At 44.2% G+C, this 19,120-nt stretch overlaps 1 protein-coding gene across 1 annotated transcript in view; it reads right to left on the bottom strand.

The window, feature by feature from the left end:
• GADL1 (glutamate decarboxylase like 1) overlaps positions 1-19,120 on the bottom strand; it is a 358,673-nt gene that overhangs the window by 228,960 nt on the left and 110,593 nt on the right. The window contains exon 3 of the mRNA XM_069212001.1: positions 7,125-7,251. Coding sequence (XP_069068102.1) covers positions 7,125-7,251 — 127 coding nt within the window. The remainder of the gene's footprint in view (positions 1-7,124; positions 7,252-19,120) is intronic.

Genomic DNA, 19,120 nt, shown 5'->3' with positions numbered 1-19,120 from the left:
AGCTGCAAATAAAGATATTATACAGGTATTTTAAAACTCTCTACTTTTTTACTGTAGCAATGCAGCATCAATGTGCAAAAATAATGTCTATTTATTATTGGCCAAAAAATTGATGGCAAATTTGCATAAATAAATGTAAAAAAAAACTAATGGTATTCCTGCAAGATACTTTACATCAATGCATTTGTAACTGCAGATCCAAGAAAATGCAGTGCTTCATGGATAAAATAAGATAACTACAACATTGTTAAAAGAGGGCCACAGTATTTAGAAAGTGTAACAAACAAGACCCAAAGGGTAAGGGCTAGTAACTCTTCCAGTGTGATATGCTGTTTGAGTAAATGTTTTGATTTAATGTGTAACCGTAGACCACACGTCGAAATATATTGTCTATTAGAAAGACAGAATTCAGTGTAATAGATTCAACTGTCAATACTGTGTAAGCATAGAATAACCTTGCAAATTGAACATGGTTAGCTAAATCCACAATTTTACATGAATGTCTTGAGGATTATGCATGGAATCCATTAAAGTTCATCGGAGCTGGTGCCACATTAAAATAATTGGTAGCAGAAGCCTTACGGTCATACAAGAAATGGCTCTCCTAAAAAAAAAAACAAAGCCAACCCGGAGATCCTCTCCAACTATCGCCCCATCTCCCTCCTCCCTTTCCCCGCCAAGGTTGCCGAGAAACTAGTCAACGCCCACCTATCCCACTTCCTAAAAAAAAACAACACTCTTGACCCCTCACAATCCGGGTTCCGCAAGAACCACAACACAGAAACCGCCCTCAATGCATGCACTGATGAGATCAAGACCAAAGTCGACAAAGGCGAGACCATCGTACTCATCCTCCTAGACCTCTCCGCAGCCTTTGACACTGTCTGCCACCACACACTCTGCACACGCCTCCACAACATAGGAATTTGCCACAAAGCCTTAGACTGGCTCACCTCCTTCCTCACCGACCGGACCCAGAGAGTCTGCCTTCTACCTTTCCACTCCACCGCTACCAAAATCATCTGCGGAGTCCCCCAAGGCTCCTCCCTCAGCCCCACACTCTTCAACATTTACATGATCCCCCTAGCCAACATCCTCCGATTTCATGGAATCACTATCCTCTCCTACGCAGATGACACCCAACTCATCCTCTCCCTCACCAGCAACCCCACCAGCCAAAACCAACCTACACGCTGCTCTCTTCGACACAGCCAACTGGATGACAACTAACCAACTCAAGCTTAACTCCAACAAAACCAAGATCATCATCTTTGGCCCCAACAAAACCATATGGGACGACTCCTGGTGGCCCACCATCCTAGGGCCGCACCCACCCCCACAAACCACACACGCAACCTCGGCATCATCCTGGACCCCTCCCTCTCAATGACACAGTAAATCAATGCTCTAACCTCCTCCTGCTTCCACACACTCCACACTCTAAACAAATCCTTCAAATGGATTCCCCCAGAGACCAGGAAGACAGTCACCCATGCACTCATCAGCAGCAGACTAGACTATGGTAACGCCCTCTACGCCGGCACCACACTCAAACTCAAACGCAAACTCCAGAGAATCCAGAACACAGCTGCACGCCTCGTCCTTGGCCTCCCCCGCCACGAACAAATCTCACCACACCTCAAAACCCTTCACTGGCTCCCCATAGACAAGAGAATCACATTCAAGATCCTCATCCACGCACACAAATCCCTCCAACACCGGCTCAACCTACCTCAACGAAAGAGTGAACTTCAACACTCCCACCGCAACCTCCGATCAGCCGACCTCGCCCTAGCCACAGTCCCCCGCATCCAACGCACCACAACAGGAGGCAGGTCCTTCTCCTACCTCGCCCCCAAAACCTGGAACTCCCTCCCCACCAAACTTCGCAAAACCAAAGACCTCCTGCTCTTCAGAAAGAGCCTCAAGACATGGTTGTTCGAACAGTGACCCTCCTTGCCCCCCCTTTAACTCCCCAAGCGCCTTGAGACCCTAACGGGTGAGTAGTGCACTCTATAATTCTTTTTGATTGATTGATTGATTAGAGGGCACCAGATGCCCTAAGAAATGTCCTTATTGTTGCTTAAGGAAGCAAAGTGCCCTAACACTGAAACATATTTTTGCCTAGGACACTAAAAAGTCATGCACCAGAGATTAAGTTGATTTCTAATTGTTATGGGCAGCCAGTTTTCTTTGAAGTCTGTGTGAGAACCTGTGGTGGAGAGAGAAGTTTCAGACATTGAAGAAGGTGTCATTGTCACATTCATTGCATGCTATCAGGTTACCTTAGGAGCAGTGACAGATGAACATACAATTGACTTTGTCTGTGGACAGGCAACAGACTGGAAAAATATGACTGTGATGAGCAGGAATGCAAGTAAATCGTGAGGAAGCTCCTATATATGCCAAGATTTTGGTGATAATGTAGACATTAGGTAGGACTAAGGAAGAACGGAACTCATGAATTGATTGCATCTGAGATATATCATTTACACATATTACTTACTCACCATAAAATGTATATCTTTTACTACACTTTTACTTATATTCTGTACTAAAGCAGGGGTTAAATATATTAACAGAGCCTTTTAAAATTATGTTATGTATTTCATGTGTCTATTCTTCATGAAATTGTGTTCTTCTAGCCCACTCTAAGCCAGTGGTTCCCAACCTTTTGACTTCTGTGGACCACCCACTTTATCTTTACTGGAACCCAGGCACCCCCACTGAATCATTATTGGAACCTGGGGACCCCCCAATCAGTCATCACTGAAAGCTGGGGACCTAATCTGTTAATATTATATAATTTTCGAAGCAGTCGTGGGCCCCCTAATGAGGCTTCATGGACCCCCTGCGGTCCCCTGACCACAGGTTGGGAACCACTGCTCTAAACTAAAAGGTACTTTCCTGGCAGTTTCCGGCAGGATCTGAGAGGTACCCATCATTCATTATCTCCAGTACGCTAGGAGGTCCAAGGAAAACTTCTGGGCCATGATAACAAGGCAACTTGTAAAAACATGTCACCATATGTATATCAAACCTCTGAGACAGATAAAAGGTAGCCTGATCTCTTGGTAATTTGATGTTTCACTTGTCCAGCTCATTACATATGAATTCACTGTACTACAAAAAGGAAGTTAGTCCTGTAATACAGAACAGAAGGAGTGGCCCCGGTCCGGCTCCTCCGCTGATGTAGCCCAGCAGCACAGCCAGTAAACTGACCACCCCCAACTCAACCAAAATGGAGCTGGCTCATAATTAAGGGGCCACTGGAGCGAACCAGGACCAGCATCTTATGTCAGCGACACCACCCATGACACTGGCCCCATACCAGAATTTTCCACATCCTGCAAGAGCACTGATCCTCTCCACTTGCACCAGGCTATGGGCCATGCCTGCATAAAAGGAAAAGGAACCCAGAGTGCTTGCCCTAATAGAAGCAATCATGCACAGTCTAGAACCGAAAGTATTGCTGCTACTCAGCCATTTTGTTAGAGTGTACCAATAATTTGGTTGTTTTTTCTTTCATCTGTCACTGAGGGTAGCATGGCACCAATAACAGATGCCTCCTCCTTATTTCTTCTGTCTTGAAAGTTAAGACCGTTAGCTCATCATGTATGATGTGTATGTACAAGCACTGGTCTCATGGTGCCTTGGAGCTAGTCCGCTAAGAAGACAGAATTCTAGATTCCACATCAGGACGTCATGATGTTTTTTCAAGGTCAAATGGCTTGTTGTGGATTCTTAGGGGCATGTTTAAGACCTCCTAGCACCACAGGAGTGTCACTTTTTGTGATGCCCTAGTGGCGCTATGCACTACACCGTATTTACAAGGTGGCGTTAAGCCACCTATTGTGGCTAAACTTCACCTTGTAAATATGGCCCCTTCACACGCAGCACTTTGCGTGGAAGGGGCGTGCAATGGGTGTTGCTGTGGGCGTGCAACAGCAACACCCATTGCATTTTGACACTGCACCAGATTTACAAGTTTTCGTAAACCAGAGGCAGCGCCAACATCTAACACCACCCCAGGGGTGGCATTAGCATGGCGCATTGAGGAGAAATGCTTTCATTTCTCCTCGTTTTTTGTTCTTTCTGTGTGCTGCATTCTGCAGCTCACATAGAAAGAGCAATTCGCCGCAGAAGATTGTTTTTGTGCAGGAAGGTGCCCCTTCCTGCACAAAAACAATCTTCCCCTCAGCGCAGCCATACTTGCACTATGGTGCAAAGGTTGCTGCGTTGGCGCACAGCAGCATATTTAGCGCCAGCACAGGGGGAAACAGAGGGGTGCACCATTTCTAGTAAATACGGCGCATCCCTGCATTTTGAAAATGACGGTGCGCGGTGCTGCCAAATTCGGCGCAGCAATGCACACTGTCATTTTCTCTTAAATCTGGCCCATAGTATAAAGACCGCTTGTTGCATGAATATTTACATTTTTGGGGTCTATTCACAAAGGTGTTTTGGAGTATGTAAAGTAGGACTCAAGTGGTACTCTTTAATGTCTCTTACGCAACTTTGTGTATTATCCACAAAACATCTAAAATAGGAATTAATTGGGAATATTCATATCCAATTGCCACAAATGGAAAGGACTGTGCCCTCTTTGCACTTTTACTAATAAGGGGCTGGGCTTTTTTTGGCTGATTGACAGATTCATGGAGTACATAAAAGAGTACTCCTGTGGTATTACATGCTGTACTTATAAATAACTGCTTTTGTGAATCACAACCTCTCCTCCCAGCAATGTTTTTATGAACGTTTGTGAGTTATTCATGATGGGCATTTTTATTGTGCTACTTGTTGTACTAAGTATCTCAAGGGCAAATATTATTGGATGCTCTGTAGCTTCAGATGCTAGAGGAGTCCGACTGCACCTTGGACAAGATGCCAATGGGCAGAAACAAAAGAACACAAACTGCTTCACATACATCCAGGAAGATTTCCAGAATAAGATCACCTGCTGTCATGCAACTGTGTCAGACAGCTATGTCAGTTTTTTCAGACTTGAGCACCAATTGTGATTTTAGCTAAAATAGTCCTAATATTTAATATAGAAAAATATTAAGAAAATTAACAACATGGGTAGGTTTTGTCTGCATCCAATATGCTTTTCTGCCTTTGTTGGAATTTAATTTGGCTGAATTGGAGGCACTTTGTGTTCTCTAATTTTTATGTCCGCTGTCTGACATAAAAAAAACAAAAAACTGAAAAAGGGTAACATGCTCTCTTTAAAGAAATACATAATTATTCTGAAAATAACTTTTTAGTATTAGAAATAGTTCTCATACCCTAGAGTTAAAAACTAGCTGGATTCTAGAGTCTTGGGCAGTGCCTATATTTTGATTATTTATTGACATAGTTTTACTGCTATTTGAGGACACACTGAAGAGAGATAATACATTTAGCACACGCACACCCACGTGGGTTCAGACACACACATGTAGTTGTATCTTTGATAAAATATGTATTTTCTAGCCACCATCCCTCGAAAATCGTCACTCCTCACAAAGTTTGTAATACATGTTTAAAATAGTCAAATAGAAGCTTGGTTCTTTGGACACTACTGTTCGCTGGACTCGAAGAATGGCTTTTTGGTAGCCTAATATGTGTCACTATTTGAAAAGGTGATACACTTGCAATACAGAAGATCTCAGACAGAACCAAAGATGGACACGGACCATGCAGCAAGGCACCCTAAGGGCATAAGCAGATGTACAAGGGGAAAACTGAAAAGATACTGACATTTTGGACTTCCAGAATTAGAGAACAAGGTGGAATCACACATTCCCAGGACGAAGCGAGGAAAGAGGACAAAATGTTTCAAGGGGGACGTGAGCAGGTTAGATCCACCTGTTCCCAGGATAATGTGAGCTAGAGGGGTTCCACATGTTTCAAGGAAAACAGAGTCAGGTTTCCAAGATGACAAGAGCAGGGTGATCCACATGTATTCAAGAGGATGTGAGCTGGATAGATCTACATGTTTCAAGGATGTAGTGAATTGAAACCCACATGTTTTCAGGAAATTGTTATTGAGGTGAATCCACTTTTTTAACCAAGGACCAATATGTTTCAATGAAGACATGATCAGATTGGATCCACCTGTTCACAGCATGAAATAAGCATGTGATTTACCATGTTTCCAGGAATACATGAGCATTTTTTATTCACCAGTTCCCAGGATGACGTGAGAAGGGGATTCACATGTTTGCAGGAGGGCATGAGTTTACACCTGTCCCAGGCTGAAGTAAGCAGGGAGATCCAAATGTTTTAAGAGGACCTGAGCAGACGGATTCCACATTGTTTGAGGGTGAAATGAGTTGGGCAATCCACATGTTTTAAGGAGAACATGATAAGAGTGGGTCCACATGTCTCCAGGATCACATAAGTACGGTGATCCACATGAACCCACAGGGTGGATCCATATTTTCCCAGAGTGCTATGAATGTGGTGTATTCCCATGTTCCCTAGAGCAAATCAACACAGTAGATCCAAATGTTGCCGGATAAAGCCAGCAGGATGTACCTACAGCTGGCAACCATGTCTGGGCTCCAGATGAAGCGGACCGACTAGACCCACATACTTCCCAATACTCACATGGACCAGGCCACATTAAGTGCGTGAAACAATCATTATATACAAACTCATGGTAAGAGAACATATGTTTCAAGGAGAGGCCCCTGATTTTCCTGACACTCAGGTGTTCTGGGAGACCACATGTGGGTGAGCACAAAAAAACACTGCTTTGAGTACCAAAAAAAGTAACAATGTAGAGTACATTGTTGCTCTATATGCATTTTCTTGATGTCACAATGATCAGAGGTTGTTTATACAATGGACTCCTTGAAGATGCATTCAAATGCATGCCGCTACAGGTAAGATACACTAGCTGGAAAGCAGCTTTGTACACAAAGATTGTAAAATTCCCCAGCAAAGTGTATTGTGATGTAGGATTTGCCTGGCATAGTAATTAGCTGAGTATACTAGTGCTAGTTTTATATATGCTATATTTAAAACACAGGATAATTGGATAGTAATATGCAGTCTTAATTAAACAAAATGCTACTTGATTTACAAAACTACAGGTACAGTAAAATGTAATTGTGAATAATGTGTGTTCATACTTGTTTTGACACTGTAGCGTATAGCATTCTGGCATAGCTGCAAGAGTCGCTGGTGTGTTTCCCCTCTGTCTCGTAACTCTAGGTCAATTAGCTTTTTCAGTTCTTCTGGAGGCTGCCACTCACAAACCTATAGCAATAATAGGAAATATAAACAACAAAAACATATTCACAGACAAATCCATTTTGTTCAGGATTTGTTGTAGTTAGAAGTATAGTGTAGATCTTCTATTGTTCACTACATTGGTGCTGTTTTTGTCAACAATATATATACCAAATGATATTCTGATTATGATACTCTTGTGCTGTTCCTCAGAGGAATACACCTGCAAAGAAAAATAATTTTACTTGTTTCAACACCCTGGATCTTTTTAGAGTTTGGCACGCATTTGACTCACCCGTGATCACAGAGACACTCCCTGAATCAATGGAGAGATAGTCAACAAACAACACAACTGCCTCTTTGATGTATCATCTCATCTGTTTCTTTTGAGGAAGGACACTACTTTGTTGCATCTATTCTCAAAATCACTCTAATTAAGTTATTTCTCTTCTGCATGCTGTAATTGAATTAATTGCAAAAGGACTGTAAAAAAAAATCACTGGTCAACTATTCCGATAATTAAATTGATCTGAATAGAATGTTCAATCAAATCCTTGGACAGTGGCTTCCATGTCATTTATCACCATGCATGGCGTCCATTTATGACTTTAACAGATATCCTTTTTCTTCCTTTGAGGATGCTAGGAATTTAATTTGGTTGCCCTTCCTCCAGTATCCTAAAGGTTCATAATCATGGGTAATGTCCTCCATGTTTAAACATTTTTAAATCATCGCTGAGTTAGGAATTAGTCTTAGACTCCACACATGTTCCAGACATGATATTGAAAGATACCATTGCTTAATTTATGCCAGCACTTGCGGATGGTCTCTACAGAAATGTATGTTTCAGGAGCGAGACAACTTGGTGCAGTTAAATGTGACTACAACACATGTAGTACACTGCATGCTTCCAGTGATGGAAGAGAACGGGAGCCTCAGTCCTGCCACTTCAGTTCCCACGTGCATTAACCTATCACTTCCCATTTCCTAGACCTGTCCTGTTGGATGGGTCAAGTCATGTATTCCAGGCCGGCTACAAATGGAAAAAGAATAAGTGATGAACGGAATGCTGAACAGTGTCAAACATTCACCCCCAGTACAGAGATCTGGGCCTAAATCCATCGTTTTTTTGCTGCCCGTGCCATTCCAGTTTGGAAGGGTATACCCAGACGTGGGTCCCGTGCTCACTGCGCCACTGGATTCAAGCTAGCCTAGCTGAAGAAGAGTGATACCCTGAAACCGGTCCTAGGATGCTTGTTTCCGGTCCAGGGAGGGCCTGGCTTGGCAGTTCGGGCTGGACTATTCCTATGAGGAACAGGGTCAAGACTGATTTGCATATGGCTGGGTCCAACCTGGGGTGGTGTGGTGAGCAAAAAAACGATGGATTAAACCCAAATCTTTGTGACTGGGGGCGAATGTTTGATTTGCTCTGCATTCCGTCCATCATCTGTTCTTTTTGTATTTGTCGCCCCAAGTGGGAAGGGTATACCCAGACGTGGGTCCCGTGCTCACTGTGCCACTGGATTCAAGCTAGCCTAGCTGAAGAAGGGTGATACCCCGAATCCGGTCGTAGGATGCTTGTTTCCGGTCCAGGAAGGATCTGGCTTGGCAGTTTGGGCTGGACTGTTCCTATGAGGAACAGGGTCAAGACTGATTTGCATATGGCTAGGTCCAACCTGGGGTGGTGTGGTGAGCAAAAAAACGATGGATTAAAACCAGATCTTTGTGACTGGAGGCGAATGTTTGATTTGCTCTGCATTCCGTCCATCATCTGTTCTTTTTGCATTTGTCGCCCCAAGTGGGAAGGGTATACCCAGACGTGGGGCCTGTGCTCACTGCGCCACTGGATTCCAGCTAGCCTAGCTGAAGAAGGGTGATACCCTGAAACCGGTCCTAGGATGCTTGTTTCCGGTCCAGGGAGGACCTGGCTTGGCAGTTCGGGCTGGACTGTTCCTATGAGGAACAGGGTCAAGACTGATTTGCATATGGCTGGGTCCAACCTGGGGTGGCATGGTGAGCAAAAAAACAATGGATTAAACCCAGATCTTTGTGACTGGGGGCGAATGTTTGATTTGCTCTGCATTCCGTCCATCATCTGTTCTTATTCCTGGCCGGCAACAGCACATTCTTTATCTAGTGGCGGTGGGTTTTAGGGAGACTGGATGGTGGTACTCCCAGAGCCGGTAGTGACTGTATCACCTAAGAAATATTGTGGGCACTGTCAATATTTTTACAAAGCTATGGTCTTGACATAACTTGCTTAAGGGGATGGAAGCATTTCCATTGCACTTTCTAAATTGTACCAGACCTGACTCCTTCCTGTTATGCTTGACTTAAAATGGGAAATGGACAGTCCATACCAGTTTCAAAGTTGCAGATCCTGAAGTTACCCTGCTAGCAATATATTACTTTGTTGCTTTAATGCCGTGTAACTTTAGCATGGAAACTGTTATACACCAAGGTTGAACTAGAAAGCCAGTGCTGTTTTCACTCTGTTCTGACAACACTTAACGCAACCCATGCAGCCCAATTCTAGACTTTCCAAGCAGGACTGTGAGATTCGGCAAAGGGATGCCACCCACTCCCCTTGCAGCAGCAGGAGTATTTTCCTGCTCCCACAAAGTACCGCTCAAGTTGTCCTCAATTAAAAAAAAACAAAAACCTTTTTATTCTCTGAAGTTTGTAAAGTTTTGAAAAAAAAAAAAATGAATTTTTGAGTCTAAAGACTTTGTGACTGCGCACAACCAGCCATGTTGATACTGTTTCCTTAAGCTTTTTTCCTAAAATTTAGAGCTGGATAAGATTGTCTCCTTGAATTCAAATTGTGATCCATGCTTCCTGGTTCCTGTGCACTTGAATCACGCCAGGCAGCATCTGGACATGGCCTCCTACCTCAATCATAGTCCACAGAGTTTCATTCTGATGGGTGAACTGAAACTTCACGTGTCATCATTTGGGGGTGATTACTTCATGGGCAGTGGAGATTGTGCATTACGGTGTGACTCAATCTCTTGGCAACCACTGATACCACTGATCCTCAGGTCCTTAATTATACTATTGAATGGCACTGCAGTGTTTGCTTGAAAAACATTCCAGTTGACCAGTTAGAAATGGTTTTCTGGAGCTAGTTGCAAAATCCAGATTTTCAGAAATAGTATTTGATACGTCCTCATAGTATAAACAAAGGAATCTTTACTAGGTAAATGAAAACAGCAGGGTAACCAAACAGACACCAACACGCCAAAATAACCAGTTCCAAGATGCACAGGCATTCAAGCTGAGTTTTCTCCCTATCAGTATAGATGTTGACCTAAAACCCATAGACCATCAACTAGATCTACTAGAAGCCATTTGTAAACAGTCCACTTGAATAATTGCCAAGATCCAGGGAATAGTTTTATCATGTATTAAATCACTGTGGTTCATTTAGTTTATTAAATTATTTTTATTCTATGGAGAAAACCTGGAGTTCTAGAACTCAAACCCTTGGATATCTAGAAAGGAGACGCCACTTTAACATATAGGAAAGCTCTAATCTCTCCATATAGGGTGCACATTCTTTCTTGTTGCCACTTTAACATGTAGGAAAGCTCTAATATCTCCATATACGGTGCTCATTCATTCTTTTTGTCTTTCTTATCGATTCTCAGTTTTCACCTTCTCATTCACAAAATGCTGTTTTCAGCGAGGGCTCAGATATAGCTCTATTAGAAAGGAGTGAGAATCTTGGCACTATGCAATAACTAGAAGCTTAATCACCTAATGTAGGATTTGGGGACTGTGGGTGCAATAGAGGGCTGCATCTCTAAATCCCCGCATGCGAAATGGACTGAACTAAAATGAGACGTGCTAACCGAGACAGAGGGACTACATTTCCCAGACTGCCTTGTGGTCCCAGGAGGTGGCCATCTTCTGCATCACCTGCTCCCACTTGCCATTTCCAATGGGCACTATAAAGCATGAGGGGGCATACCACAGCACGGGACGTGTTAACCGAGACAGAGGGACTACATATCCCAGACTGCCTTATGGCCCCAGGAGGTGGCATTCTTCTGCATCACCTGTTCCCACTTGCCATTTCCAACGAGTGCTATAAAGCATGAGGTGGTATATACCACAGTGCGGGACACACCCGGACCCTGCCTGGGCAAAGCCCGGGCCAAGGGAGGGCCCATCTATGCCCGTCCGCGGCTGACCGAGGCTGGGCTGGGCCACTGCCCTGAGATCGTTTTTTTTTCTCTTTGCACACTCTGAACAGCTTTGCTTTCCCTTAGTTCCTCCCCTAAGTACGATTCCAGGCCCCCTGTTTTTATCCAACATATTCCCACAGAGATGGGGAAAAGAAAAGCGACCAAAGATGGTGTGGGGGTGGGGGGGAGGAAGCACAAGAAAAATTTCAAAAAGTCAGGCTGCAATGAAGTGCTTGATCGCATTGATAACCTCCTGGTTGATTGCAGGGAAATGTTAGCTCCACCATCTGGCGTAGTCCAACAATTAAGCCCCAAATTCTCCCTGGCAATTCAACCGCCAACCAACAAGCAGGAAAGTATATCTAATATGTTTGACAAAGCTAGACCATGGATGAGGAACAATACCAGCTTAACATCTCTAAACCCAATAGACCTAGTTCCCAGTTCTGGCTCCTTTCCTGATACAGCAATAATGCCCCCTCCTCTCCCCTTTCCTGTACTAATCGCTTCCTACCGCTCACATGTATCCTAGATCCACTTATAATCCAGGATTCTGTAGCTTTTTCCGCACAAGCTGGGGCAGATGGCTTCTCAAACACCCAGCCACTCTCCCTCTCCCCAAATGAAGACCTGGCAGGTTGTATACAAATACTCAGGTCAGAAATAGTAGTCCTAAAGTCTATGATAGGCGATCTTGTGGCCACAGTGGGGCGTCTTATGGAAGAGAGGAGGAGAACACCCAGGGAAGGAGCCGTCATCCCAGTTTTGATCAATACACCCACCCGACACCCTCCGCTTCCACTATGCCCCCCCATGCAAAACACCGTGGAGGCCACCCAGGCATCCCACATGAGGGTACCTCTCCTAGGATATCAGTCGGAGAGCGCATTATGGGGTTTCGCACACTTGTAGGCGTGTCTACTGAATCGCCTTTTACCTACCACCAGAGCAAAGGGACCAACCCGACACTCCCTATACTAGGGGGGGCTGCTAGGGCCACCACCAACCCCCCTCGATTTTTTTTATTTTTATTAATGTACCTAAACTCAATCCTTGGGGGGGAGGGAAGGGGAAGATTCCTTGATTAACAAAGTCACCCATTGGATTCGACATAGCAGAGGATGTCTCTCAGTAATAAGGAAAGATATCCTTAGGCCAGACGGCATAGGTCTTTGGGCTTACTGTCGAACTGTATTGAGCTTCTTTTAGAAAACGGGCAGATAGCTTATGATCTAGTGGCTCTAGACCAAAGAACCAATCCTTCGGATGAGTCTCCCATACAGTTCAAACTCGATCTACCCATTTCCCCTGGTGAGCCACCCCTGCACCTTGCTCTAGACGATGGTATTGTTTGTTCCAAGTTAGATTGACCCCTAGAGCCAAAGGCACAGACCTCCTATGATAGACTCAACAGCTGTGTAAGCCTCGACAATCTCCTCTGTACTATAGTCACCCAGTGGATATGCCCGACCAGAGAGATAGGAAGGCTCCTATTGTACCAAAAAACTATGTTGCAGCAGCTATCAAGGAAGCCTGTTGACCTCTGACAGGCTCCCTAGATTTCCAGATAAATACTTACCCATTGCCTAATACTAAGACTACTGGGCAGATAGTAAACATTGTTGCATGGAATGTGGCAGGTATAAAATTCAAACTTTTATTGCCCCACTGGAATACTTTTATTGACCAATATGACATATGTATTTTCCAGGAAACCTGGCAAACACGGGTTATGCAACCTACCATATATACTCTATTCCTAGCAAGGTGGGTCGTCCATCTGGGGGTCTCCTAATATGGGTGAGAATCGCACTACGGTGTGTAGTGAAATTTCTACCGACTGGCAGCCCTTATATTCTTGTTATTAGCCTCAAGGGTTCCGGAACATTGCCACAGACATATTTAACATCTATGCTAGGGGGACAAGGGGCTTGACCACTCTGCCACACTGCAGTCTCTTGAGAACCAATTGGGAGAGAGCCCACCTAAACACGCCCTCATAGTAGCGGAGGACTTTAATACCACCTATGAACCCTTTGGTCTGGATAATATGGGCGATTTTCTGGAAGAAGATAACCTATGGCACATATCTAGGCTCAGGCCCCCTAGTCTCGAGCCCCCCGATCAAGAAGTGGCACCAGGTTGCCCTGCAACTAAACGCCCTGACCCTTGGCCATGGCCTGAGGGCAGTCAATGGAAGAACCAAATCCGATAGGCATGCTGCTTATAAGTTCATTGGTGCGCAGGGAAAGAGTCGCATTGACTATATTCTGATGGATCTTAGTTACTGGCATTTAGTAGGCGATATGGTAGTCCGGCCCCAAATGGATAGCAACCACAATCCACTATGTCTTAGCTTAGAGCCCTCTTGGGGAAGGACGCCCATTGTGACAACAACCGCCAAAGAAACTAAGGTGGTTCAGGCTGAGCACAGCAGACAGCGCCTAAGATGGAGCAAGGTCGACCTGTGAGATGACATTCTCTCTACCATCAATCAAGACTTGACACACTGTGTAGCACTGATATCCACAATAGAAGAGGGAGAGGGAAACTTCTTCTTTCTTCTAGACATACAGGGTTTTTCAAAAGATTAGAACTGCTACTAACTATGCCAGTTGCCCATAATACTCGTAACGCTCCACCCTGAGAGGGAAACAACTGATTTAATTGAGACTGCCGACTGGCCGCACAAAATCTAATCAGTGCAATTAAGCAAAACGTTGTCCGAGTCAGGGCCCTGCGGAATGTGTATAAGTATACGCAGAATAAGGCTAGGAAGAATTGGGAGGAGGAAAGGTGGAGGCTTATGAAGGGTGCTTGTGAACACAGGGACTTCAAATCCTTTTGGCTTATGGTAAACAAGAGAAACCTAAACAGGGATCCCATAATTGGCAATAACATTCAGCCCTCAGACTGGATCCAACACTTCAATTCCCTCTATAATGTCGAAAGCGAGCTTCCAACCACCACCGTCCCTTTATTCCCATCTCAGCCGAAAACTACTTATTGGGACGGGCTGTTTAACCTGGGAGACATCCGAGATGCAATAAGTAACATAGTACGTCTTAAAGCTGCTGGCCCTGACGTCATTCCCGGCGATCTCTTTCTTTATAATATTGACAAATGGGCTGAGTACATCCTCCTTCTATCCAATTCAATCGCCAGGGGAGCCCCCATTCCTGAGTCATGGAGGGGTGCATAGGTAATACCCATCTATAAGAAGGGATAGGTCTTTACCCACTAACTACAGGCCTATAAGCCTTATTGACACAATTCAAAGGTATTCTGTTGTGCCCTACTATCAAAAATCCAAACTGGATCATTGAGAATAACATCTTATCACCATTCCAGGTTGGCTTTAGGTCCAAAACAAGCACCATAGAGCAGGTGTTTCGATTCCTGCCCCTGTATTGGAAGGTTGTAGTGCTAAGGAAGGGGAGCCTTTACATAGCCTTTATAGACCTCAAATCTGCCTTCGACCTGGTTACTAGGAGTAAACTCTGGGAGGTCCTCAATGAGATGGGAATGCCTCTAGGGCTTCTGACCATAATCATTCAACTACACAAAGCCAACTTTGCTAAAGTTCGCTGGGGGAACCAGGGTGACCTCACTGATCTGATCAAGGTAGTCAGGGGCATTCGGCAGGGTTGTGTACTAGCTCCAACCCTTTTCTCCCTATATCTGAATCAGATTGTCCAGCACCTTAATCGCTGCCCTCTGATGCACCAGCCTTAGGCAACAAAAAGATTGCAACACTGTTCGCAGATGACACCCTGATAGTATCCAAAACTGATGGGCCTCCAATCCTTGCTTAATCGCTTTGACGATTTCTGCTCCAAAAGAGGCCTTGAAATAAACACCTCCAAAACCAAGTTTATGGGTACTAACCCACACAGATCGTATAGGGGGAACCTTTCTCTGGGTGGCTCAAAACTAGAATGTGTTAACACCTTTGAATATCTGGAGATCAAACTATCAGACTCAATGTCCTGGAAAACTCACATTAATTCTACATCACTAAAATGCAGCCAGCTGGTGGGTGTCCTTCTAAGGGAGCACCATGCATCCACTACATGACCAATAGCTGCTGCTCTTCAGATCTATAATATGAAGTCTGTCAGCGCAGCAATCTACGGGGCTGAACTCTTGGGCTTCGAGGATGTAAAGGAGCTTACCCATAAAGAAAACATGTTTATGAGAAAGCTCACCTCCTTGCCCCTGAGTACCCCGCTTCTCCCCTTGCACTTGGATCTGGCCCGCAAACCCTTAGCTGCTATAGTCGGTCTTAGACCGCTGTTGATCTGGAGGAGAATCGTGGCAACTCCTGAACTTTCCTCCTACGCTGCCGCTTTCAGGGAAGTTTGTTCTATGGACATCTCCAGCAAGATCCAGTGAATCAATCCAGTCAAGTCATCACTGGCTGTCATTGGGATGGGTGACTCATGATACGCATCATATACAGAGCCACCACCGACTAAAGAAAGAATTAAATCCTGATATTGGGAGTGGGTAACGCAATCTGTATTCCGCTCACACGCTCTAGGGCGACTATCCAGTGTGTTTCTGGACTTCAAGTCCACCTGGCTGCTAGAACCCTACTTGGATGGCATCCGAGACCCTACTAACAGGAAGCTCTATATGCAATTTAGATTTGGATCACACCCTCTCAAAACATTTATTGATAGATGGCAGAATAGGGCCCCCGTCAATGAGTAATGTCCCAGCTGTAACCAGTCTCAGTAGTCAACAGCCCATGTTTTCCTCGTATGTCCAACCTACACCCATGTACGTAGGAAATGGCTTGTTCCAACCTGCAAACGGCTGGGGACCCAAGACCATGTTGCAGCCGTGAGGATCTTAGCATCAGATTCTAGTCTCCACATTGCTATTGCAGTCACCAAATTCCTCAGAGGAATGTGGCGCATTAGAAGGAAACGGGTCAAGATTGTCTAGTCCCCATACCCCTGTAGTCCCACTTGCGCTCTTTAGCACCCACATTGTATTTTGGGACTGTCTTGCTCCTGATTGGATTGCGTATTTTGCACCTTTTTCTTATTTATCTTAACAAAAAAAATTCCATTTTATGCTATTTTATGATTTTTAACCTAATATTTATTGTGCTTTATGTGACTTTTATGGCATTGGATGCCGAAATAAAGTTTTAGTTATGAACAGGTAAACAACATAACTCGTGAAATATGTGTGGGAGGTAGTGCCAGCCTTAGAGTTCATAGGGTATAGAACCTACAAGCATGCAGCTTAAGTCATTTATAGGTTTGAGTACAGCACTCGTATTATAGTTCATCGTTGTCGAGAGACACTTCCTTGGAGAAAAAGCATCCACACAGTGCATAATTTGTAAATAAAAAATTTGCCTAATTTGTAAATAAAAAAAACGTGCAGGTGCCCAAAACTCTTCTTTGAAACACGCTGCTGCTGTAATGAAAATAAATTAAATGTATGAGCACTGAATGCTGAGGCAGCGCAATCCTAAAGCCATCTCAGGCCTCTTTAATTCATGTACAGCCACTCCCTGCCCCTTCAGCTCACTCTTGCAGCTTTCTGCTTTCTCCCTTTGTGACGCTTTTTTGTTTTTTTCTTCCTCTGTCTTTCCCATAGGTGTATTTTGCTCACAATAAATGCGTGGAACAGCTTGTTCTCTGATACGTTCATGGCCGAGAGTGGCAGGACAGACATGTAAATGTCTGGTACTTTTCAAGCTAAAACCTAAAAGAGCTAAATGAATCTAAACGTCGATCCAGCCAATCAGGAGCTAGCACTGGTTAAAGGTGGATTATTTGGAGACTACCGCATTTTCCTGTTTTCATTTTCTTATCAGTTTATGTGCTGAGAATAAGTATAAACTTGACACGTTTGTCTAGGATTCTGCCATTATTTCCAATATTAAAATGTGAATTATTTCAGTTGTTGAACAAGATCCCTTTGTGTGGTAAGCACTTTGCAGCTTTCACTATTGGACGTTTACACCTTGTAACTCTGCCTATTATACACTTCTCGACTCTCTCATTTGCTTCTGGGAGTCATTTTTTGGGGACACATTGCTCTCTGGCCTCTTTCTGCTGAAATGTTTTGAGATAGAATGATCACAGTTTGTAAAATGTCTTTAAAAACGCTCAGTTTCATTATAGGTAGCTGCTCCCTAATTCCATCCTTTGCATGCCTCCTCTCTCTTGTGATATCCTATTCGACAAATCACATGCATGTCTGTCTTGGCCATCAGTACTGCATTTTTGCAAAATGTCTCATTTAAAAAAATCAGAAACTCTCCATTAAAAGCCACACACTTGCAACCTAATAATACCTGATGCCCCATCGCTCATCTACTAAGACCACCAACCATTTGCATGAATTCGCACACTCCGCTCCTCCCATTAAAGACCAACAACTAACTCCTGCTAATTTCACCTACCACATAGAAACTGGAGCACATGCCTGGAAAGACTTCCTTAAGAGAACATGACTAAGCCCAATAACCAACAAGAAGCACTGGAAACACCACTAAAATTTGAGGTTCAGAGTAAAATGCTTCAACGTCACATCAGGGGTGGTAAGCATTTTATAAATGCATTTACAATACAATGTATAAGCCTCTTGGAGCACAAAAATAATAATATTATCATAAAACTGAGCAGTCGGGCAGTCAGTTGTAGTTAATACAAACTGCATAACAATGACCTTTTACTGCTGGACACTCTTACACTCACATAAGGCAATAATTCATGTCCATCACACAGTACTGTACCAGTCAACTGCAATAAACTACCCATCACCTTCTAAGCAGACATGGATAACTGCCACGTGTCCCTGGCAACGGAGGACTTTAATTTAGTCCACCACTGCAGGTTCTAACAAGCTACATCCTGTGACCAGTTCTTTACATCTACAATGATAATCAGAAATGGGACGATATTAACAAAGTCCATCTCAGCAGATCTCTCCACCATTCTCTCTCCAACCTATGCCTGCTCAGGGCCATACACTTTAAACTAAATATCTCAGAATGGGCAGCCATTGCTGTGCACTGCTACGTGGACTATGATCATAAGAAATACCATAATTGAACCTGCAAGTTTAACTCTGCCAACTTACTGAAAACAATAAAGTGCGAGCCATCCCTTACACATCCTTATCCATCATGGGGTTATATGATGGAACCACGCATGTGGCAACCACAGATGCCTGAGCAACGTGGTCGGAACTCCAACCGTGTTGTTTCCACGCATGCCTTTACCACAATTTTTCGTTGTAAAGGCATGCCTTCAAAGGCATGTGTAGAAACGGCATGCATGGTTGTCACATGCCACCCCCCACCCTGAAAACAGAAGTACCCCAACCTCCCTTTAAAACCCTTAAACCCTTAAAAACTACCCCGATACCCCCTCCTACCCTGAGCCCTAAAACCAACCCCCACCCCAAAAATAAACCAACCCAACCCAACACCTAAAAATACCCTGACCCCCACCCCACAACTAAAACTACCACGACCCTCTCACCCCCCTAAAATCTAAACTACCCCGACCCCCCACCCCACCCCTAAAAACTAAAAATACCCCAACCCCCCACTCCCACCCCTAGACCTAAACTACCCCGACACCCTACACCCAAAAAATTAAAATACCCTCACCCCCCCACTGCCACCCCTAAAACTATGGCAACCCCCCACCCCCCCTAAAACTTAAACTACC

This window comes from Pleurodeles waltl, chromosome 10 (assembly GCF_031143425.1).
Source record: "Pleurodeles waltl isolate 20211129_DDA chromosome 10, aPleWal1.hap1.20221129, whole genome shotgun sequence".
Lineage (NCBI taxonomy): Eukaryota > Metazoa > Chordata > Amphibia > Caudata > Salamandridae > Pleurodeles > Pleurodeles waltl.
The sequence above is the reverse complement of the archived record's forward strand: the minus strand, read 5'-3'. Positions and strand labels throughout refer to the sequence as shown.